At 40.1% G+C, this 25151-nt stretch overlaps 1 protein-coding gene across 5 annotated transcripts in view; it reads right to left on the bottom strand.

Annotated features, from left to right (window-relative positions):
• Window positions 1-25151, bottom strand: part of arid1ab (AT-rich interactive domain 1Ab) — a 62991-nt gene that overhangs the window by 15540 nt on the left and 22300 nt on the right. For 4 of the 5 annotated variants that reach the window (XM_079484771.1, XM_079484769.1, XM_079484770.1 and 1 more), the window contains exons 2-6: window positions 20631-20843; window positions 15702-16277; window positions 15205-15321; window positions 4532-4772; window positions 4368-4442 (exon numbers count right to left, since the gene is read on the bottom strand). In XM_079484771.1, coding sequence (XP_079340897.1) covers window positions 4368-4442; window positions 4532-4772; window positions 15205-15321; window positions 15702-16277; window positions 20631-20843 — 1222 coding nt within the window. The remainder of the gene's footprint in view (window positions 1-4367; window positions 4443-4531; window positions 4773-15204; window positions 15322-15701; window positions 16278-20630; window positions 20844-25151) is intronic. The other variant, XM_079484772.1, reaches the window with a different exon arrangement.

The raw sequence follows: 25151 nt of genomic DNA on the forward strand, positions 1-25151 counted from the left end.
TTCAACATGTAATATAAATCTTAGAGGAGTCCACAGAATGTTTCTATGAAGTTTCAGCTCAAAATACACCACAGATCTTGTATTATACTGTGCCCTAAATGTCCGTTTTTGGTTGTTTTGGTGTTTGTCTCTTTAAATGCAAATGAGCTGCTGGTCTCCGTCCCCTTTCCATCAGAAAGCCAGTGCTTCCAACAACATAACTGAAGAGAACGGTCATTAAGTGAATGAGAAACACTGAGTGTGTTTACATGCATACTAATAAACCAGCTACGTAGTAAACCGTGTTTACATGGAAGTTTGAGACTTGTTGGTGTGGTGCCGAAAAAGGACTCATGGCAAATGATGTCTCCCCATTCCCCACTAACATTAGGTGTTAGGATTAGGTGTGGATAAACGAATCCCCCGTCAGTTTCAATGAGAGTCACCGCAAAATCCAAACTCAGCACAACAACGGGTTTCTCGCCTGCAGTGACGTCATCGTCGACAGACTGTTTGGTAATTGCAGTGGAAAACGGTCAAAAACTGTATTTTATTTCTCTTCTCATGTCTGCAATACCTACATATGCAACAATAGTATTTCATCTTTACGTTTCTACATCAACTTCATGATTCGAGAGCGGTCTTTTCTATGTTATTTTACAATTACTTCCATTTAGGAGTTTAAGCCCTGCGCACAAACAAAACTTAAGAGAAAACTGGTAAAGGCTTTTATATGCAGATCGTAATCGGAGTAATGGGCAAAAATCTACCTCTGCCGAGCGGGTATTGTTTGCACCTTTATGAGCTTTCCTCCATAAAAGAAAACAGTTTTACGCGTTTACATGGCCTCATATATATCAACTTATTGGTCATAATCGGCGTAAGATATCACTTGGGCATGTAAACACGCTCATTGTCTCATCTTTAAAAAACAAACACAAACACAATGTTTTGTATAAGTGAGAGTACATGATACACATTTGTTTAAAAAACGGAACACGCTGTAATGCTCTCTTTAAGTGAAGCACTTCGCGTTATGTCTCTACAATTCGCAAATAGTTTTAAACGGGACAATACATGGGACAAACACATCATATCTATAAAAACTGAAAACAAGCTCTCTTTGAGTGAATGCACTTCGCCTTATATATCTACAATGTGCACATTCTTTTTATACATACGTGATAATACACAGGACAAACACATCATACCTAAAAAAAGGGGAAAACATGCTCTCTTTGAGTGAATGCACTTTGCATTATTTCTTTACAAAGTGCAAATTGTTTTAATACATAAGTGACAATACACAGGACAAATGCATCATATCTATTAAAACTGAAAACATGACCAATTCTGAATCCAGCATTTTACTAATCATTCTTTTGTGAAACGTCCCGGTGTAAAGTGACTTCACCTGATGTCTTCTGCACATTCTGTTGATAAATAAAAGTAATTCACAGCATCTTCAGGGACTCAATGTCGGGAGTAAATTAAGACTTCTGTTCAGTCTTGCATCCACAACCAAAAACCTTGTTTGTTTACAAAACATTCTTGTAGCTCACTGTAAGTACTCCAGTGTGAATACTATGGCAGACAGTGTACCACTTGATGAGGGCGGAGACAGCAGTCCATCAGCAGCCATAGGGATGGCTCAATCAATGTGACGCAAGGTTACTGAGAGAATGCCAACAGCTCTTACAAGAGGACAGTTGAGGTTTCTAAGAGTCGTTGTAAACTCACTCATTGCAAACTCACTCTTTGCCTCCCTACACTCACATTTTTAGTGGGATTTACTGCGCCAAAAAGAGCTATAACTATAACAATATGCATCAACGATACACCTTTATCAATAACGTTTGAAACATTGCCGATATAATGCTCCAAACTTAACATGTATATAGAGACATGTAGTTTGTTGCAAAACAACCCATGTGCAGTCACTGGATCTTAAACAGCATTTTATTTTCTTAGACAGTGCAAGCATTTTATTTTACAATTAGTCCGCGTTTGCAACCTGCAAGTTTGGGTTTTGATCAATGATCATGATACAGCATTCTTCAGCACGACACAAATTCACATACACTTTTTAAAAGCGTAAATCTCACTTTATTATTTGCATGCATTTTAAAGATGTGCCTATTTAAGCTATCAACGGTTTGACCTTCTTCTCACACGTTAGCGTACTGTGCACATCCGACACCTGCACGCAGACTAAGCACAGGTTCAGAAAGTTCTCTTCCAAGTATTATTAGCAATTTCGCTGTAAAATGCACACAAGATTAAGCCAAAAACACACAAGGTTCACATAGTGGCTAATGTTATTAGTAAAGTTAACAGTGGATGTGTATTAGCATTGGCCTTTAAAGTGACAGTAACCTACAGTAATTAACCTGTTGTTGTCTCTGGTATAATAATCTGTTTATTAGCAAAACACTTCACAGTAATACAGTTGAAATTGGGAAAATGTTTAATCCAGTCATTTTCTATTGATCTTAATAAAGGCTATTCAAATGTATAAAAAAATTATCAATATCGAATGATATGAAACATATGTATGATACATTTTTAAGCTGTATTGAAATTTGATATGGTGAATTAATTTGGCCATGATAGTCGTATTATCGTAACCCTAACGCTGGATTCACACAGGGCTTCAGCGTCAACGCTTGACGGAGGGAATGTGTGAAGCGTGGCCAAAGTGATTGTAATACTGAAAACAGCCAGTCAAATTGTTCTCCTGTCTTGCATTAACGCAATTGGCTTGCATCCGCCCAAGAAATATTTGCATAAGGCGTTCTGATTGGCTCATGCCTGCATTTGTGCTTGAAGTTGAGAAATGTTCAACTTCTTGTCGCGAGCAAAGCCAGTGAAGCGACGGTGACGGATACGCAATTCAGTTCAGCAACGCATGACATCACCCATTCAGAGTAAATGAGAAGCGTTGGCGCTGAAGCCCCGTGTGAATCCAGCATAATAGAACCCTGTCACTGAAAATAGATTGACAGACTTAAAGGATCATGGTGTAAATTTAGCGGTGGCATCTAGCGGTGAGGTAGCGAACTGCAACCAATCGCTCACTCCACCCCACCCTTTTAAAGCGCTATGGAAGCTGAGAAAAGGATTAAGATGTCATCATGTTTTCGCTTCTTTCCCAAATGAGAACTTATTTACGTAACACACACTGAGCAGTTTGTTTGTTAAGGGCTAATGTAGAAACAACGGAGACATGGCAACAACATTCCATGCAAGGGGACCCAGATAGAAGTAGCTCATCAAAAACATAACGCTTCCTTATGTAATTTCAGAGGTCTTTATAGACCGCTGAACACAAAGTTATGTATATTATATTGCAATTCTGTCAATAGATCCTCCAAAAAACTACCCACTGGTCCTTTAAGTGGACGCTACCAAAACATGCAAAGCCAAATAATAAAAAGTTAAAATACATGTGAGTGTTTTATTCTAATAATGGACATTTTCACGACTCTGCCCTCACAAACCTGAAGTCGTCCTAGTTGGGAACACAACTACGGTGCTGCTGAAATGCCCTTTTTTTCTTTTAAAATGGTCAGAAAAGAAGCCAAATTTCACATAATTTTTTTGTTAGAATTGCAGTTTTTGTATGAGATTGTGGGCATGACTAATTAAGAAAAGAATAACCGTTTATTTGTTAGATTGTTTTTCTTTCCCAGATATATTGTTCAGTAAATTATATAGTTACACTTTGTGCCTGAAACATTTGCCTACAACATTTCAAATGTTTCTATAAAAAATAATTAGGCTCCAAACATATAGGTCGGCAAAAACTTAGGCGGCAGGGAAAACACTTACACCCCAGAAGCAGCCATTGCTGCATTTACCCAACTAAGACGACCTCTGCTCTGTGAAGGCAGAAGTCAGAGAAGGGTCCATTGTGAAGGCAGAGGAGGAAGTCAAGTCAACTCCTAACTATCATTAAATGGTCTGCCACCGTCATATCTGTCAGAGTCAATACAGCATTATGCTCCAATGAGGGGACCTGAGTCCGCCGACCAGTCATTGTTAATTGTCCCCTGTGTAAGATTAAAGATTAGAGGTGACCATGCATTTGCAGTGGAGGGGCCTACATTTTGGAATAATCTGCCTTTACATGCTAGAAAGGCCAGTTTAAAAATCTACTTTTTTTGACAATTGACTCTGTGTCAGCTGCTATCTTTATTTCATTTTAATTTATTTTATTTCATTTACTTTTAAATAGTCTGTGTTTATGTTAATCTACACTGTGATATTGTATTGCTTACGCTGGTACAGCTCTTTGGCAAACACTTGTTGTTTTGAAAAAGTGCTTTATAAATAAAGTTTGACTTGACTTGAACTTAAGATCACATTTGAAGAGAAACATGGTTTACCTCTATCCTGACCCATTGAGGAATGCAGTATACCATCTGACTGCACACTGGAGGGTCTGGGGGGCATCTGGTTTCCTGTAGTTGGATAGCAAAAAAGTATAAATAGCTAAAACTTTAGCTTGTTTGTAGTACAGAAAATGAAATGATATCATTAAACTTCACACCTGGCATGGCTCCGGGTGAGAGTGGTCCTGTGCGTGAGGCGGGGCCACTTGCAGGTGAGCCAACGGGTGATGGCGAGGGACCGCGGATGCCTGGCATGTGAGGGGAGGTGTGGGGAGAGAACGGTGACTGTGCTGGGTTGCTTTGCTCACCCTGACTGCTAGAAACACCTGAGGTGCTCACGCCAGGACTTAAAGCACCATCTGTGCCTGTGGGGAGATCATCAATGGACCCTGAAAGGTCCTGCAAAGACAGAGGAATAAAAAAGTGCAATTAAGGATCTTTAAGGGTGAACAATTAGGTCAGTGATCTGTACAAACCCTAAAGTTTCAACACAACTTGCCAAACAACCATTGTTTAAGAGGTGGAATGTTTTGACAGGACCTCATAACCCTCATAAAAAAAACTACATTGTGGTGATAAGACTTACACAATGCACTTTTCATGTTCTCTAGATAAAATGTAAACATGTAGTTGAATCGGCACAAAAGATCAGCAACTTGTGAATTATTACTATTGATAATACTGTGAATTAAATAAAAACACGACAGACACAATATGAATAAGTTATGCATAAATACAGTTTTCTTGTATGTCATGATTTTGATCCTACACATTAAACAACTAGCGGCATTGAAACAAGTTTGAGCAATGAGCAGCGAGCCCATATGAGTCGCTGAAATCAATCTGGCAGTCAGTCATAAAGCCTCCCAGTGGAGAGGTGCTTGTGTGCACACAAGTGTGTGGGGGAATATTTACACACTAAACTGTCGTCACAAGGAGTGCATGTGTTCAGCAAAATTTTGCAAGCTCATCTGCCAGCCAGATCAGAGAGGGAACGGAAAAAAGTGGGAGTGGAACACTGGGTCCAACTGGAGCATGGCCAAGATTTCCCATAGAAATCTCACACTCACAGACTGGCTGTGGCTCCAAAGTTGGTGGTTTTGCACTTGAAACGGCGCCCGCTGCTATTTTTGGGCCATGACCTGCTGGAGGAACCCCAGAGGGAGAGACAGGAGGAGGACACTGATTCAGACTCCTGCCACACACACACACACACACACACACACACACAGTGTGTCTATGAAGAGTGTTTATATGACCCAGGTTTGCTCTCCTAACAGGAAAAAATCCTCTGTGTATTTGAACATTTACATTTATGCATTTGGCAGACGCTATTATCCAAAGCGACTTCCATTGCATTATCCTATACTTTTGGTTCTAAGTATGTGCAACCCCCTGGGATCAAAACCACGACGTTGGTGTTGTTAACGTCATGCTCTTACCACTGAGCTACAGGAAAGCTGTAAGTATAAAGCTGTATTTGTACATGTGTTTATGATGGGATGCATGAATCTAAAATAGATTCCTGTGTACCCGACTCATGAGAAAAAGTGTTTATTACCCAGGAGTATACTGTAATCCCGGAGTCTCTTAATATGCCAAATTGTGTGTATATGACCACAACACTTGTGTGGCTTAAGAGAACAGAAAGCAATCGTTCTCTGAGGAATTTGATCTCAAGCATCACAAATCCTAAAGAAGATATATTAATTAATAGACTTGTAAGTCTAAGTACACATAAACTAGAAACCAACAATTACGTTATAATTTATTATAATGGAGTCCTCGGGTTTTGTGGAAACGACAGGAAAACTGTATTTACAGGTAAATTATCTACATTAATTTAAAGGTTCATTTATGCAATAAAACAAGAAATGCATAACATTAAGCTTTGCAGGAAAAACGGCAATGCACCATAAGGCGGACAAACTGTCAGGCACAAACCTAATCTGTACACGTAAAATGTATAGATACGCCCAAAACTAAAGACAATCCTCCTCCAAACCCGGTCATCTAACCTTTTTAGCCCTGACAGCAGCCTCACATACTATAAACCTGTCTGACCCCGCCATCTCAAGAGGTCATGGAGTTCCCTCGGCTAGCGAACGAGTTGCGGTCTCCTCACAGCCGTGTTCCAGGGGGTCTCCCTCTGTCTTTTCGCGATCGTGTCTGGGAGAAATAACATAATGGGAGGGTGGCGGACGGTTGTGCAAAATGGGAGACCGCTATGTTCTCAAAGACCCATCAACTACGAAATAAACTAAATAACTCAATATATCTTCATATGACATAATATACGTATCTTCTTCATTTCAATCACCCACTGTGGTATACATTGCAGGTGCGGAAATATTTACCATAACTGTTTTTATTTGTGTTTTGTGCGTGCTTTTGAATGACACTTTTTTTTCCACCGAAAGGGCTAATAAAACAGACGTCTCCGGACAAAAAGGAAGGATAGTTTCATCACATAGTTTACTTGTTCGTTCGAAAATAAGGTTAAAGATCAGGGAACAACAAACAGTTTCTGCCAGTCTCGTATTAATCTTGAGTACCTATACTCATATAGGTACATAGTATATATTTGTATTGCATACGTCGCAAAGAGATCAGGGAGCACCAAGCGATATGTCATACAGGAGCAATAATACAATAGGTGCTAATACAAAGTTACTAGTTTCCACAAAAGCTAAACCACTACCTGTTGAGAGAAAGAGAGGGTTAGTTTACATAGAAATGTATTCACAGAAGAGATGGGTTTTAAGTCGTTTTTTGAAGGTTGTGAGAGATGTGTTTGACCGGACAGAGTTAGGAAGAAGGTTTCACCAAACAGAAATTATGAAGGACAATGAGCGGGAAAGCGATTTAAGGCAGCAGTTACGAGAAGGCATTGGCGTCTGGGCAGGCTATTTATTTCACCTTGCCGTGCTTTTCCGCAGCCTCCACTCGGCGTTAAAGGTCTTTAAAGTTCTTGGTTATGGATGTAACCTCAGTTCCCTGATGGAGGGAATGAGGCGACGTGTCAAACCAACAGATGGGGTTCCTATAAGAAATGCCACTGAGCTTGGCTGTATCACAACATCAAGCTGCGCAACCCTGACCGGCCTAGGCGAGTCACGGGTGAGCACTGCCGCAAATCATGATCTCCCAATGAAAAATGTAAGGCTGCTCTTGTATAAGGGCGAGGGCTCTAACCAACGGTTGTCACAGGTGGGGGCCTTCCTACTCTAAATACGAGATGGCCGCCTGGCACCGTGAGGGACACTGGGGAGCGCAGGAACCTCGAGAGAGGAGCCTGTGCTACGGACACCACATCCTACCGACAGGGAGGTGATATGTGGAAATTATACACACGGTCTTGCCAAATGGGGAGAACTCATGAAGGAATGGTGCACAACCCCAACAGGGGTACACGAAACGGTGCAGGGAAGGTAACAAGTTCACCACCAGGGAACCAAGAGTAAGGAAACCAGGCGATGTTGTGGGTGCGTCCCGGAGGACATAGCCAGCCGTGACCGCTTTTGGTGAGTGGTCGATCGCATCCAAGGTTACAGAGGGGAGACCTGTCAGGGACACGCCCACGCTGTAGGAAATTAAGCACTTTTAGAAAATGTGAAATTTTAGATACCTGTGTCTTTCGACACAACGTTGAGAGACCAACAGAAAGGGAACTAAGAACTATAACAGAATCAACAATAGTTTTTTCATCATAATGGGTCAGTATTAATATAAAAGTCACCATGGATGTTCACAAACACCACCGTGAGGAAAACAGTTACAATTATTCAAACAGTGTTTCCCCCATTTTATAATATTTGTATACACTGTGATTTTTTTTAAAGCAAGTCAAAATAAAAGGGTGTTACAGTGGTTATATGTGCATGTAAAAAGAGGATCTGTGGTTAAGAACCAATTGAATATGAATATGTGTGAATGTGTAGTTCTGGTTTTATCCAACCTTTTCTCATGCACATACACACACGCATTCTAACTTCCCCTCACGGATACACACGCATATGCATCTGTTGCCAAAACAGTGGACTGAGCCAGTGAAAAAGAAAAATGGGACAGAGAAAAAAAAGCCACGCACGCTGCATCTATGAGGCTGCCATAGGAACCGTCTCCACGTGCTTGACACGTTAGTGCCAAGTAGAATCTGTCCCCCCTCTCTTTTCACATTTATCTTCTCAGAGTGGATTAAGATAAATGAGCAGACTTACAACATAACGCTGGCCTTAGTCAACCATGAGCACACAGCATTGCTGCATCTGGATAAGTGACGTGTGTGTGAAGTTCTTAGTGACTGTAAGAAACGAGGCACGCACTTACACATTAATTAAAAAGGGTCCTCATGCTTGCCCCAAAAATCACAGTTCAAGATTTTAAGAATACAACTGTATCTTCCAAGATTAAAAAAGCCCTAACCATAGTTGGCTGAAGCTGTGCAGACCTCAGCCATGAGGGGGCAGTACCACCCCACAAAATGTGAGCGTATTGGGGAGAGGCCTCTGTGTACTAGCACTCCTTACAACCTCACATACAGCTATACCTCAGATATCATCCTTTCAGCAATCCCAAACCATAAGCATATAACTAATCCGACACCATGTTCTGGGCATTAATGACACCCAGTCAATGGTTCTCAAACTGGAGACCCCTGATAGGCACTGGGGAGCCACAGTTTTCAGGAAAGTTCATGAAATTTTAGCATTGCATGATTCAAAGTTTTAGGTTAAATGTTTTGGGGCGTGTGAATCATGGCGATTATAGAATTTTTTTTTATTGCAACACTGGTACGAAAATGTATGTTGATAAAACTATGACAAGATCAAGAAATCAACACTGTTAGATTACTACAAATTCTGCATCAATGTTTTTGAAAATACATTTAAAAGGAATATCAGCGTGAGGTGAAGTGTCATCTCCTCTGCCCTGTCGCACTTCTGTCTGTCAGTGAGCTTCAATGCTTGCATGGTGCTCGCGGAGCAGAGGAACGCTTGCTCTTGTCTGCGTGAGCATGCCCTTCTGTGCTACGTTTTTGACTCTAGACCAGGGCTTGACATTAACCACCAAATGCGATAGATTTCAGCTGTGGCGGGTAAGACAGCTACTCCCACTAGCCACTTGGCAGCTTAAATATCATTTTTAATTGTAGTTTCATAAAGGTTCTGTGTATGAAACGTAGCAGCATCTAATTGTCCACCCTTCCCCTTCCCATTCGAAGCACTATGGCGTCTGACACATGACTAACACTCTGTCTACAGTGGACGTGACTGGCGCGACATGACAAAAGTCATTAGAAACCAATCAGAACCCCTTACAATAAACAATTTTGTCCACACTGGATGCGGCGGGTTGTAACGTGTCATGTTTTTTTTTACAAAGTAGATAAAGTGTTTATGAAACACGCTCAGAGCAGTTTGTCCCTTTAGGCCTACTGTAGAAACAACATGGCTACTGTAGCAACAACATGGGGAATTCCATGGAGGGTGACCAGATTACTTTATTTTAAAGTAACGAAAACATAACTCTTCAATATGTAAAGTCTTTATACACCTCTGAAGACATGTATATTATATTGCATTTCTGTCAATAGATCCTACACACAGCACCTTTAAAATAAACAATGCAACACTACAAAGCTCCCATGAGCACTCCTTGTACCCAGTGTTTGGTCATGCGAATGCACATTACCGACTCACAAGTCTTCGTGAAGAAGTGAAATGAATGGAAAAGTCCATTGGTCATACCGCCAGCATGCCGACCAAATGGGCAAAGACAGCTTCGCTACATGATAGTATGGCATGATAGTATGAAACCACAATAATTACGTGTGAAAAGAGTAATACATGTTAAAATGACAGCCTATGCACTGCTTCCAACCAATTACCATATGCATGATGGCATAGAAAGCCAGAAGTCTCCATTAAAGCGGCTTATGTCTTTTTTTACAAATAAAGTGGCTTGTCATAGATCCCGATGCTATGGTGTTTTATCTGTGATCTCACAGGACGAACTGACTAGGGAGAAGATCGCCCAACCAAAAACATCCACTCTCTTTCGTCTGAAAGTTGAGTAAAGACTTCAATCATCGTAATTTAACTGCATTCAAAAAATGCAGGTCAAAAATTACCAAACTTTTGAAACAAATCAGGCTCAAAACATCCTTAAATGGAAGAAAGAGTGCTGGGTGCACATTTAGAGACCATCCACACGGAGACGCATTTAGCTGTATACACAAAGATTTTGTATCGTATCTCCATTTCGTCCACACATATCCAGCGTTTTGGGAGCACGAGACCTCAATTCTTTTTAAACCGTGTTCCAGAGTGGATATATCTGAAATCGCCACCCTTGCAATTTGGTGTGTACAGCCATTCCATATATATTTTCTAAAATGATGTTGTCATTACCCCAGACATCACAAATTTTATGTGCATTCTCCAAGTCATCTCTGTTTTTAGTGCATCTCTGTGGCAGAATTACAGCTCCACATACTGATTTGGCATGTCTCCTACATCGTTTTGAGTCGGCTTTAGTGGTTTCGTGTCTATGCAGATATTTCGGATGACGCCATGAAAAAAAAGATTGGATAGGGAAAGCTCAGGCTTCGTGTGGATGTTGCCTTAGAGGGGTAAATAAAAACATGTATTCACAGGCATCTGGACTCGTCTACTGTCTCTCCTGTATGTGACACAGTGGGGAGGGGTGCCATGAGAAAGTGTGTGTATTGGGAGGTCTTTTGTGCGGGTCACAATAGTAGCTGGAGCCACAGATGCGTTGGTGAAAAAGGCAGCCACCCCGTCTGGAGAAAAACAGACAAGGTGGACACTGGGGGGGTGGGTGACTGACACAGAAAAAAAGCCTGTCTGAGTCCTCTTCTCCAGAGCATCACTCCTTCTATAGCGGAAAGCCCCCAGAGAGATCGGGGCCACTAGTGACAACCCCATTTAAATGCGGGAGTGAATGCCGTAAGTTCCATGTATCCGCATTTGTGATGATTGATACATTAGTAACCATAGCAATGTTCTGGCGTCTCGCAGCTGTAAGAATATAACCAGTTTTGTATATGTTATGTTTCAGCTAACACCGTGTCTACACCGGACGCGGTGCGATACACAGCTTGTTCTAATGGGATTGTCGTGTCACGCTGCATGCAGTGTGGACAAAATGTGTCATTATAATGGATTCTAATGCGTTCTATTGTCTTTTATTGGGCTGCATCCTGCTGCGTCCATTGTGGACACGGTGTCAGATTCACTTTGGCCATCAAATAAACTAAAGTACCTCTGACAGACTGCCTGCGTTTTGTTGGAAAGGATAAAAAGGACAGAGCAAAGGAAAAGGGGTCAATTTAAATAAAATGTTTTCAATGCATAAAGACTTTTTTGCATTATTTTTAAATGACAAACAATTACAGTTGTCAAATACTGTAGCTTTCTTTAATCTAACTCGTCTCGGTTCCATTCATTAAACTAATGCACAGAACGAGATAAAATCTTGCGAGTGCAAGCGCAACACAGAACGGTCAATATGAGCAACAGCCCGTGAATCTGAATAAGCCACGTGCACACAGGAAGACCCAGAATAGCAACAGGAAACATGTCACAGAATCTGAATACTTCTACAAAAGAGCAGCACAAAACAGGCTGATAGTTGAACTCAAATGCAGCCTGGGCAAGTGACATTTTGATAAAGGCTGGAATACACTACAAGACTTTTGCTCAGATTTTCAGTCTGGACTTGTTGCAGAAAGTCAGCAGATTTTATGGCATAGTGTGTGATGCCCTGTTTTTCTCTGCAAACTTTTATAAAGTATGCAAGTGTGTTGTTTTGTATCTGTTCCGAAGTTTGATAGTGTATTCCAGCCTTGAACATAGAGAAATAACACAAGTAATGTAGTGTCCTTTTTAAGAGAAAAAAGGTTCAAGTAAAACCAGTTAAGAACCAGATGAGTGAATCCATAAATTACTGCTCTACATGTGTACAGAAAACTCAAATTCAAAAACTTTGTAACGTGCCATTGAAAGAGTTCCAGACATGTTCATTCATTGTGATGCAAACCAACGATTATCAGAAAACAAGATGAACCTGTCAAGCTGGTTCTCATTACTTGCTGTGAGGCTTTTTAGATAGCAGCTTTTTTCACCATTAATGTGCATGAAGTCTCCACTCAACAACCAACAAACCACAGTCAATGTACAGGTTTTTGAACTTAGATGCTATACGGAAAGCTTTATTTTGACAAACTCATCATAGCCAATTGTGTTGGTTTGGGTTGTTTATGTGAAAGTGACCTATTTGTCAGTTATGGTGAACCATACCTGAAATGTGACCTCTGCATTTAACCCATCCAGTGAGTAGTGAACACACGCACAGCAAGTGGTGAACACACGTACACCCGGAGCAGTGGGCAGCTATCAGCCCGGGGAGCAGGTAGGGGTAAGGTGCCTTGCTCAAGGGCACCTCAGTCGTTACCTGCCGGCCCTGAGGATCGAACTGGCAACTTTCTGGTCACGAGTCCAACTCTCTAACCATAAGGCCACAACTGCCCCAGTATAGTTATATAGTTATATAACTAAACATTGTTTCTCAGCATAGTAAGATCATTAGGATCCAACTAGTTTGTCACATATTTGGATAACTTGAATATGCAGGTCAGGTGGCAAGTTGTTTTAAGTCGTAAGGTGTTTTACCTTTCATGTCAGCCAGGCTAAAGACATGAAGGGTAAAACAGTGGGGGGCTAATCTACCATATAAACACATCAAGAGGGAGATGTGGTGGTAGTTGGGTCAATCGAGGGCTTGATTATTGCCTTTCACATGGCTAACCCGAGGGATTTCTCTGGGATAAAAAACTCTGCATCCCCTACCAAAGTGTAGAACCTATGGCGTAGGCTGTTCGTAGCTCTGCATAGCATGATATGCAGCTCTCCAAAAACAACACGTCAACTCAACCCGGACCCTGTTTAATCATTATAAATATATAACATGTTTTATGGTACTTCTTCTGCAGTGCATGTTTTGAGCTTATGCGCGAGAGCGCCCTCTGGCTTTCAGATGCAGCAGCATTTAACTGTACTTCACTGACAAGCTGCGCATAATAAAACGCAGACAACCGTCTGACTCCTGAAGCCATGTAAAGCCAACTAATCCAAAGTAGGGATGTCAGTTTAGACAAATTCTCACAATCAATCTTCATACTGCAGTATGCATCTGCACATATATGCATGACGATGCGCAAATGCCACACAAAGCGCCAGCTTCCTCGCCTGAATACATTTTTTTCTAAGTTTAAATAGAAACCTATTAGCTTTGTTCAAATGAATCTGTGTGATTGATAATATAATAATATGATGAATTTAATAATTAACAAATGGACCAATATACATGTCGCCACCTCAGTTGTGCACTCCCATAATTGCGTGCGTCTGCGTGAGAAATTTGTTATTTGATTACTAAATGTGCATAGGACAATATGGAAACTATTACAAAGAATCTATAGAATTTGAAAAAGTGTGCTTTTACTCACGGATGTCCCTAACGCGTTACAACCTTTAGGGGTTGTCTCACACAAATAACAATTATTTGGATTACATAGTGTGTCTGATATTTGACCTGTGTTTTGATTTCCATAACCTTTTATGCTTTACTTGTAGTCAATGTTTTCTTGTACAGCTGCTTTGTAACAATGAAAATTGTAAAAAGCGCTATATAAATAAAGCTGACTTGACTTACATGAGCATAAAGTCAAATGAACAGTTTAATGATTTTCTAAACCATTTCAAATAAAATAACTGATTAAACTGTTCACATGCTATCAATGCAAACAAAACCCGACGCACCACATTGATGCAACTAATAAACTTGGGACAATACGCGTTACCGATAACACCACACCTTAGTTATAAAATAAAATATATGTTGCAATTATGTTTTCCATCTAAAGCGCTTATTTTGATCTGCAGCATTAGATCTTTGCACCTTTTTCCTTTGACGTAATAAATGCTAAAAAGGTTTTTCGTTATAATTTACGAAAAATTTAACATAAAATAGCCTAGTATCATTACAAACTCCCTTACTAACAAAGGCGGATGGAATCCGAATAGAAAAATAACATTTTATTTTGATACAAATAGTTATTAATTCATTATTTATGGTTAATTAAACAACAAAAAATAACACTGACAACCTCACTTACTATCACAATATTAAACGGAATGTTTATTACAAAATAAAAAGACTAATAACAATGTAACTGTCTTGTATCATAAATCAATTTAAAGATCTTCAGATTTTCCCCTAATTTCAAACACAGTTTGTGGTTTATTATTATTTTTAATGAAAATACAAAATTTAAACGAGGACAACACTTCATATATTTGAACGAAGAAATGAAACTTATTAACAAAATCTCTCCTCCTGCTTTGTAACCTGTCAATCATCGTGTGCAGCAGCTGCCAGACATGCGCCACACAAACTCTTGCGAACATTTTCCAAATTACCTTTAAAAATGCAAAACAAATGTGTGTCCGTAACCAAGTAATGTAATAAGTGGGTAGCCATTGCCTTTTTCAATGAGTCTGCTTTATGTGTTTTGCGCATTAGCCGCACACAAACCTTGCCATGTTTTGAAAACAAGGCATTATTCTGTGCCAGCTAACAACTGAAAGCGATGTATGTGCTAATGGTGAAGATCTGCAGATAAAAAGCATCAACTAGTTTCAGAACACCCATCTACACTCTCCAAGAATGTGGTACCACTACCACAACAATTAATGTATTTAATCTAAAATGCTTTAAGCATTTTAAAAGCCAGTGTGGGACTCACAGGAAGGCTGGAAGGTCGTCCCTGCATGTTGTCTTCTGGCCCACTCTTATTGGACACCATTGGCTGGTTGGAAGAAGGAGTAGATGACTGGGAACTATAGGAGTCTTGAGACAGCTCCTGGGAAATTAATACAAAAACTAATTGAGAAACATTGACCCTAATACTAATAATTAATTTGTAAGTTTTTACAAATCTTTTCCCACTTTGAATCGTGTTGTAATGACTAAGTCAAACATTGCAATATGGCTTTACTAGTAATAATTGTGCAAAAAAAAAGTGATCAGTCGTCACACACCACATGTAGCTATTATACCAAAATATATATATCAACCGCCTGCCGTCATGAGCAGTGCGTCATGTAAATTTCATAGTCAGCACTGTCCTGTGTCTAGAGTTTATCCGCGATTCAGGTGCTGTGGTGAGGCGCGTATAACTTTGGTTCCTTTTGCAGTTTTGCTGGTTGGGGTTTATCATTTAAATCAAGCACAAAGTTTTACCTGTGGTGGCGGTGGAAAACGTTGGAAGGGTGACTGTTGTTGCTGCTGCTGTTGCTGAGACTGCAGTGGAGGAGTCTGAGAATAGGGTGAGGGCTGACCCTGCCCCGAAGGTTTCTGGGATGACTGTGGGGATACCGAGCTGGACGTCTGTGTATGAGCCGGACCCTGCTGCTGTTGAGAGGGACCCTGCTGGTGAGAGGGACCCTGCTGTTGAGGTGCCTGCACAAGAGCGGAAGGTGGCTGAGAATATCCAGGCTGTGACTGTGGTCCTTGCTGGCCCTGAGAAGTACTATGCGACTGAGGAGGACCTTGGGATTGGGAATAGGGTGAGTGGCCTGATTGTTGAGTCTGAGAATATGAAGGTTGGCCCTGAGGCTGACTGTAGGGGGGCCCACCCTGACCATGAGAAGGACCAGGGGGTTGCTGGGTAAAGGGAGACTGGGAGCCTGGTCCAGTGGGGGGCTGTTGGGGGTATGGAGACTGCTGTGGGCCTCCGTGGGAAGAAGGGCCCTGCTGCCCATAGTAACCACCTTGATTGTGACTATAACCACTTGGTCCATGTTGTCCATAGCCCATCTATAGAGACAAACATGACAAAAACTAAGTATGCTATTTATAAACAAGCATATCTTACTCTATTGCGTGGCACATTTATTAAACATTTTAGCCTATATTCAGATATAAATCATGTTCAATACACGACTATAATGGCCAAAATAATTGATGGTTGCGATATCATCACATAATATATATTGCAACCAAAAAAGGCTGATTTCAGTCAAATCCCCCTTAAAGTTTTCTGTGATTCATTCGTCAAAAAAAAATAAAACTCAAAATACGTATATATTGTGGCAGATACTGGGTTTGTAATAGGGATGCACCGATATGTAAATTTTGGCGGATAACTGATGATTCTTTAACACTGGAAGCCGATAACCGATATATATTGGCCGATCTACAGTATCCAGATATTAATATAACTTTTCCTAAGACTGAAACAAAACGCAAAAACGGGTTTTTGCACCAAGCCTTCTTTACTATAGTTAAAGAAACTTTTCTGGTATATTTTATTCAACAAACAAATTGTAGATGTTCTTCCTGAGCAACCCAGAATGTTTTTTATAATAGCCAACAGTCTAACAGGTCTCAAGACAGAAAGCATTCTGATAGTAGTCGGATTCAAACAATATACTTTTGTTCCGGTAATTTACACATTTATAAATACTTTATCTACACACTGTACCTACATCAACAACGTTTTGCTAACAGCAGTAAGTGAATGATGTACTGTACTGTATTTTAACTGTGAGCAGCGTGCAGCTGGAGAATTTTAACCAGAGAAAATTATTCGATTTATCGGCTAAACTATATCTGCCCAAATTGTATTATCTGCCGATATCGATAACATTAAAAATGGCCCTTTATCGGCAGATACCGATATGGCCAATAAGTTATCGTGCATCCGTAGTTTTTAATCACAGTGGCAAAATGTTAAATGACTGCAATATTGCAACCTTCTATGTTAACATGTTCAGCAGATCCTGGAGCTGAATTGTTTCCGATATCATATGTGACCTCAAGTTTGGTATCTATGTAAATTACAGTGGTAAGCCAATATAGTGTTAAAACTACCTGTTTCTTCTTAGCAACGGCCTGCTGCAGCGCCTCTGATAACAACGTCACCCACAATTTTCTCTATATTTAGATTTTTTGCACCCTCAGATTCCAAAGTTTTAAATAGTTGTATATCAGCTAACAAACCATACGTCAATGAAAAGCTTAGTCACCTTTTAGGTAATGCAAATCTCAACTTCGAAAAATGTTCGGGACGAAAGGCGGGACGAAAGCCGTGAGGCGGGGCCGGTGGCGTGAGTGATAGTTTGAATCAGCTGTGCGCGCACCAGTCCCGCATCTCACAGAGGAGATCGGGAGCTTTAGAGGAAAAACGATAGGACTGTAGACGAGAGAGGACCAGGCCCGGACATATGTTAAGTTTGTGTTTATGTTTTATTGCCGGCAGTCTAACGTGAGGTGGCTGCCAGTTTTTTACTTGTGTTTATTGTTTGTTTCATTTGATTAAAGTTTTGTTAAATGTTCCCCATTACATTGGTGCCGAAACCCAGGAGGAAGGAGTGACATGCTGTCGAAGAGCCCTCGCTGTCGAGGGGTATCGCGGTGCCAAGGAGTTCGGGCAGCACGGACGAGGGACATCCGCCGTGGGCTGCCTCTCTCCCATCTCTAGTCCCTGTCACTCCTGGTGCTCCCGTCTCCATTCTCTCGTCGAGGGGGGGTAGCACCAAACAGGAAGTCACTCGTGGTAATGGCGCCCTCCATGGAGTTACTTGATGACAGTAGATTTGGTGATGTTTATTTAAAAAGAGTCAGGGTCTACAGAGAAGTTTTCTTATTGATAGATGTGTGTGTGTAAACTTGTCATTGACGACGTGGATTGCACACCTTCGCAATAGCGGTTGCAGTTTACTATCACACACAGCCTGCACTGACGGCGGGCTCACATTCTACTCGTCTTTCCACATGAAAACTAGAAGAAATTATAAATTTGCAAGTCGCACATGTACTTGTAAAAGATGCTCGCGCTGTCATGAAAACTGGTCGCAAAAAGCCACACTTTATTCGCAGTTACAAAATAAAAGTGAATTTATTGATATGCCTTCAGATGCTAATATGTGTAGTAATCTTTACTAGTAATCTTTAACACTTTTCATCAAATTGCAGCTGGGGTGTAAAATAGTGAGGCAGGTAAAGATGTATAATATGCATTTACTTAGAGCTCCAAGACATAATGAGAGTTAACACAACATTGATTTACGCTGGATTGTGAGACACGTTGTTCCTATTCCACACGTCCAAAAACCATCACAATTGCAAAAAGACATTTTAGGATTCATCTGAGCTAAGGTCAACATTTTCTTCAAAGGTCTTACCTACTTGAACAAACCAGTGAGCACACAGGCTTTCGGTAAAATGCTTGACAAAGAAAGGCCTTTTGTTGCACAAAAAAGTCTGATGGTGACAGGCAGGGCACTTTCCCTCTCAAGGAAAAAGGAAATAAGAATGGATAAGAGAAGTATGTCTCACATGGATGTTGCTAAAAAAAATTACTCTGAGAGCATATTCTATGGCAATCTCACAAATAGATGACATACCAGCCTCTGAGCTTACTCATCACAATGAGCAGAATAAGGCACCCATCGGTCCACATTTGAACAGAGACCAGGATCAAGAAAAGCAGATGCTCACACACAAACATACAAACCTAAGGGAGGAAATCCCCATGTGACAAACCACTGTGAACTTATGACAACCTTCTTTGAAAGCAGAGATGATATAATGAAAGACCTCTTTAGAATGTTAGAAACCTTCAAGTTTTGGCAAAAAAAGAAGAGAGTAAAGGTTTGCACACAATCTGAATAAATCTAAACGTATATATAAACAGAACAAATCAGCATATGGACCACTTACCACCCAGAAACAATAGTAATGTACCAAAAACTATTGCCTAAAAGCAGAAAGTGCTAGGGTTGGGCTGATAGACGATGTCTTCGTCCATCCCTAACGGCTGACAGACATGACGATGTTAAGCTGGCATCATGATTCCAACAAATGTTTCACTTTCCTCTCGCGACTCTCGCTACTCTGTGCGAGTAGTTGTAAACAAAGTTGCTGCCAATCACGTTGTAAACAAATATGAACAAGGCTAAGGGGCATATAAGCTGACACTTTACAGATCAGACTGGCCTGACTTTATAACATTGTAGCTCGCACTGTATAAAGAGAATGCTCAGTTTGCACAGACCCGCCTGACTTTATAACTGTATAAAGAAAGACACGTGTCTGCACAGACTCCGTTGTATAAAGAAGATGTGTGTGTATGCATCCTGCATTGTATAAAGAAAAAGTGTGTCTGTGCAGCCCCCGTTGTTAAAGAAGAATTGTCTGCACAACCCGCATTGTAAAGCAGTGTGTTTGCGTAGCCCTCATTGTATAAAGATGACGCACGTCTGCGCAGCTCATGCCTAGAGCTCCTCACATTATAATGAACACACAACCCTAGTTAGTCCTTTGCAATTACGATCATTCACAGCAGTGTTTTCTTCAGACATACTTATCTTTAAACACAGTTTAATTTGCCATAATACTGTTAATTCAGCAAGAAACCCTCAAGTATATAGGCTACAAAAATGTTTCATATGTGAAAATCAGGTACCATTCTGTGTTTTTTTCCAAAACCATCATTAGCCAACTATGGTCGCAAGTTCCTTGGTTCCAGCATAGTTCAACGATTTAAGTGTTTCCTGAAACCATCGTTCCAATGATAAATCGCAAGCATCGCAAAGTTACGTGTTTGAAACTACAGGTTTAGAGCTGTTGTTAGAAGCATAGTTCCTTATTATATTATGATATGTAGACTTACATGCATCATGCTTTTGAGCAAAGTAAGCAAGCAACATGCAGTGCATTCTATATCGATCATTCTAAATATATACAAATAAAATTTTACATCTTTTAGTTTGTCAAGAAAAAAAGAAGCGCTTTACAGCAATAATATGACATTAAATCATTCTGAACAATTTAATTAGAAGACGGTTTTTACTCCACCACCTGTGACGTCATCAACTACATTGTTGAACAAGCGTGGTTCAAATGATAGATGAGCTCTAAATTTACTTTGTTTTCGGGAAACAGTCGTGAGTAGCTAGTTAGTTTCTCAAACAATGCATACTATGGTGGTTTACCACAGCGTTGTCGTTGGTCGGGAAATGCACCCCTGGATAGTTTAGTATAATTTTGTTGCTGCTCCACATCTGGCTCTTGAAAGTGGCTGCATTGTAATTTGCAAATGAAATTTTATAAAGGATATCCCAGTAAATGATTTCAAAAACACAGCAATGATCAATTAAGGCTAACCTGCTGTCCATACTGCACTCCGCTCATGCCTCCAGGAGTTCGCACCTGCATGCCCATAGGGTACCTTTGGGGCCCTGGAGGTCCATAAGCCTGGCCTGGGTAGGGAGGTCCTTGCTGGGAGCCAGGGGGAGGACCCTGCTGCTGAGTGTAGGGGTTTCCTGAACCATAGTGCTGCCCTCTAATCTTTCCGACCTGGTCCATGGGGACTGGTGGCTAGAAAACAAGAGTTCAGAAAATTCAGCCGCAACATTTAAAATCAGCTCCCTAAAACCATATATGAGGTAAAATTAAGGTACGTTTCAACTACCTAAAACATTCATCCAGACTTAAGTTTACATCTATCTGGACTCCAGTTAACCACCCCTGTGATTGAGATAAAGTTTGGTTTGGTCTGAGGAGTAAAACCTAGCATGATGGCAGTGAAAGTTATCGCCCTTTATCTGACTCCTATCTTGTGAAGCATTCCCCAAGACAAGATCACAAAGGCTAAGGACAGAGCTGTGGTCTTTACAGAAAAATAAATTGCGTGTGATCATGCCACCAGTAGGCTTTGGCCTTTACCTTTATCAGCAATAATTCTGATGACAGGAAAGTAACACAGCAACATCAAGTTGGATGAATGAACCAGTCAAAAAATAAAGTGTCATAAAATCGATAGCTACAGCCCTAAAATGAACAAAACCACCCAAGATTATGCCAAGATTTCAACGTGTTAAATAAAACCCTTAATGAATGCAGAGTTGTGAAAATGGGGAAGGGCATCAGATCTTGATTCACTTGGGCCACATTCTTAAACCTGCTGCTGAGACTAATGCAAATTAAAGAACAAAAGAATAGAGGAAATCAATGCGTTTTGTAGCTTTAATTCTGTATTTCATTCAGAATTTAGCATTAAAGATTGTAAAGTCATTGAGAACTTAATTCAATTTCTGTACATTTCCTACCTGTTAGACATGATAGCTCTCAATCACATCAAGTTTAGATAAAGTGTTGAATGGCTATAAATAATGTTAAAAAACCTCTATCTCCTTCGGGTTGTTTCCGAAAGGGGTTGCCACGGCTGTTTTTTACACTGCATGCAGTCAGTAAATACGAATAAATGAACAAAAAAATGACAAGCTATTACACACAATATAAATAAACAGAACAAATTAAATATTTAGGTTTTTAGGCTTATTCGGGTTCAGATACAGATATAATCAAGTCAAGTCAAGTCAGCTTTATTTATATAGCGCTTTTTACAATTTTCATTGTTACAAAGCAGCTGTACAAGAAAAAATGACTATAAGTAAAACATAAAAGGTTATGGAATTCAAAACACAGGTCCAATATCAGACACACAATAAATTCCTATATGCAGTGTTAAATAAATAAGACTACCAAATTCTAGCAGCCCCCCCAGCCAGGCAAAACAGTGCAAAACAGTATGCAAACGGTGGCGAGGAACCCAAAACTCCATTGGAGGAGAAAAAAAACCTCAGAGGGAAACCAGGCCTAACCAGGGGATTCCAGTTCCCCTCTGGCAAAAACTGCAGCCTCTGCACAAGCTCAACAGTGCTTGCACAACAAGGCAAAAATAAAAAAAATTAGATTTAAAATTATCATTAATAATCTAATAGTGGCTGAAGTTTTGTAGGGACGTCACTTCCTTCGTCCAGCATTTGTCAGGTCTAGGAATGGATTGCGCCCTGCCCGCTCCGCTCTTGTAACCTTGGAACAATGAGACAAGACTGGCTGAGAGTAGAGTACTGTTCTGCACTCTTTGATGCAAAAAATGCATCAGTTGTTATTGGAAGTGTCCCTGGTTCCGGTTGATCTAACTAGTGCAGCCTAGATCTTTGAAAAACATATATTATGATAATGTAGTGTATGCAAGATTAAAAAGATGCGTCTTTAGTCTAGATTTAAACTGACAGAGTGTGTCTGCCTCCCGGACATTGCAGGGAAGACTGTTCCAAAGTTTAGGCGCTAGATAGGAAAAGGATCTGCCGCCTGCACTTGATTTTGAAATTCTAGGTATTACCAACTGACCTGACGCCTGAGAGCGTAGTGCACGTGATGGACTATAATACGTAAGAAGTTCTCTCAAGTAGTGAGGAGCTAAACCATGCAAGGCTTTATAGGTAATAAGCAAGATTTTAAAATTTATGCGATGCTTTATAGGTAACCAGTGCAAGGTTGACAGAAACGGGTTAATATGCTCATACTTTTTTGTACGTGTAAGAACTCGAGCTGCCGCATTTTGGACCAGTTGGAATTTGTAATAGGCCTGCAGGGCAACCACCTAATAGTGCATTACAGTAATCTAGTCTTGATGTCATAAAGGCATGTATAAGCTTCTCCGCATCTGATGATGACAGCATATGACGTAATTTAGATATATTTTTAAGATGGAAAAACGCAATCTTACAGGTGTTTGCGACCTGGTTCTCAAATGACAGAGTACTATCGAATATAAAGCCAAGATTCTTAGCTGAAGATGAGGGTTTTATGGAACATCCATCAATAGTTAAGCAGTATTCTTGGTTGTTACGTAGGGCGGTTTTCGGTCCGATAAGTAACACTTCAGTTTTGTCCGAGTTCAGTAATAAAAAATTGCTACTCATCCGCTTTTTTATATCGACTATGCATTCCACTATTCGATGGAATTGCTGTGTTTCGTGAGGCTTCGAGGAAATATAAAGTTGCGTATCATCAGCATAGCAGTGAAAGCTTATTCCGTGTCGCTTTATTATATCTCCTAGGGGTAACATGTATAATGCGAAGAGCATAGGCCCTAGTACTGAGCCCTGTGGTACACCGTACTGGACTTGCGATTTGCGTGATACCTCATTGTTTATTTTTACATATTGGAAACGGTCGCATAAATAAGATCTAAGCCATTTCAAAGCTATTTCCTTAATACCGACATCATTTTCAAGTCTATGTAGGAGCATGCTGTGGTCAATGGTGTCGAATGCAGCACTAAGATCTAGCAGCACCAATAAGGAGATACAACCTCGGTCAGACGCCATAAGCAGATCATTTGTAACTCTAATCAGAGCAGTCTCTGTACTGTGATGTGCTCTAAATCCAGACTGGAAATCTTCATTAATCTCATTCCTTTGGAGGAAGGAACATATTTGAGTTGAGACTACTTTTTAAGTAAGGTAGATTCGAAATATGTCTATAGTTAACTAATCAAATGCAATAATCGATTTCCTTATTTTTTTAGATAACAGAATGCATATTCTTCACAGTTACATATAAAAATTACAACACTTGTCTGACTGTTATCCAGGATACTCGACAAGTCGGGTATTTTGACATACTTCTGTATGTAGCCTATTTTACCTTTAGCCGGTAACATTTTTTAAATCCTGTCTGCCTATCATGTTCGAACGCCTTCAACCACATGATCGTCACAATCCGGTCTAATGCGTTTTTGACTTCTTCTGGAAGTGGTAGAAAGTAGACAAGGTATAAAATGGTTCATACCACGTTTGAACCTATATTTAACATTGTCCACTTGTGATCCGATTGACCAAAACTCATATCAGGTGTAGGCTACAGAGCCTCTGAGAGGACAATTCAGGGGCCAATAAGATTTCAACCCCTAGATCCGCCAGTGGTTCTATAGCAAATCACAGAGAGTATAACAGGCACCCACAGCAATAGGCTTAAACTTGACCGACTAGAATCAGAATTTTATTGGCATTTCAAATGAAATGTCATTATTTATCTTCAGATAGACAGATAAATAATGACATTTGTATTCGTAGGACAGCCACATGAGAATGCTAAGTGTCAAGCCCTGCCACACAAACAATTTGCTGAACTATAATGCCAAAATAGCATGGATTTTTGCCATGTGCATTCCTCGCAGTTAAAGAGTTAATTAACGGTCCGCTAACAACGCTCAAGTTTGCATCTCGTATCTTAAATAAAATACACCAATCTGCAAAAAAAATATGTTGTGTAGTTAATAATGGTAGTGTGACCGAACAATTGTTTTGATTTTAAGCTGGAGATGAAACGCAACACAAAATTGTATCTTGCCAAAGAGTGCTGCTTTTAAATGTCTAAAAAGATAATAATCCTACTGCTTGCTTTCTGGGAAAAACATGAATAATTATAGCACAATTGGTGTACTGACATTGACAGGTAATTATTTATTCTAAAGTGATGTGTCAATTATAATGAAAAATTTGAACATCAAGCCATGAATCCAATATTATTTGACTATGTATGTTGAATAGACTGTACAGCAAAAGTGAGTACAAGTAAAGTGGGCATCTTTAGCTTAATCATCTGGTTTACATGTGTTCTTTTACTAAAATTGTGTATGAAATAAAATGCGTATTATGATATTTAAATAAAGAAGGGCTGCAACTAACGATTATTTTTATTGTGGATTAATCAATAGATTATTTTTTTCTTCGATTTGTCGACTAATCTGCACTAACCTATCTACTGCACTGTAACTATTAACTGCATCTACTCATCTATTGCACGGTAACTTCAATAACTGCATTAACTAAT

Source organism: Barbatula barbatula (genome assembly GCF_947034865.1).
Source record: "Barbatula barbatula genome assembly, chromosome: 21".
NCBI lineage: Eukaryota > Metazoa > Chordata > Actinopteri > Cypriniformes > Nemacheilidae > Barbatula > Barbatula barbatula.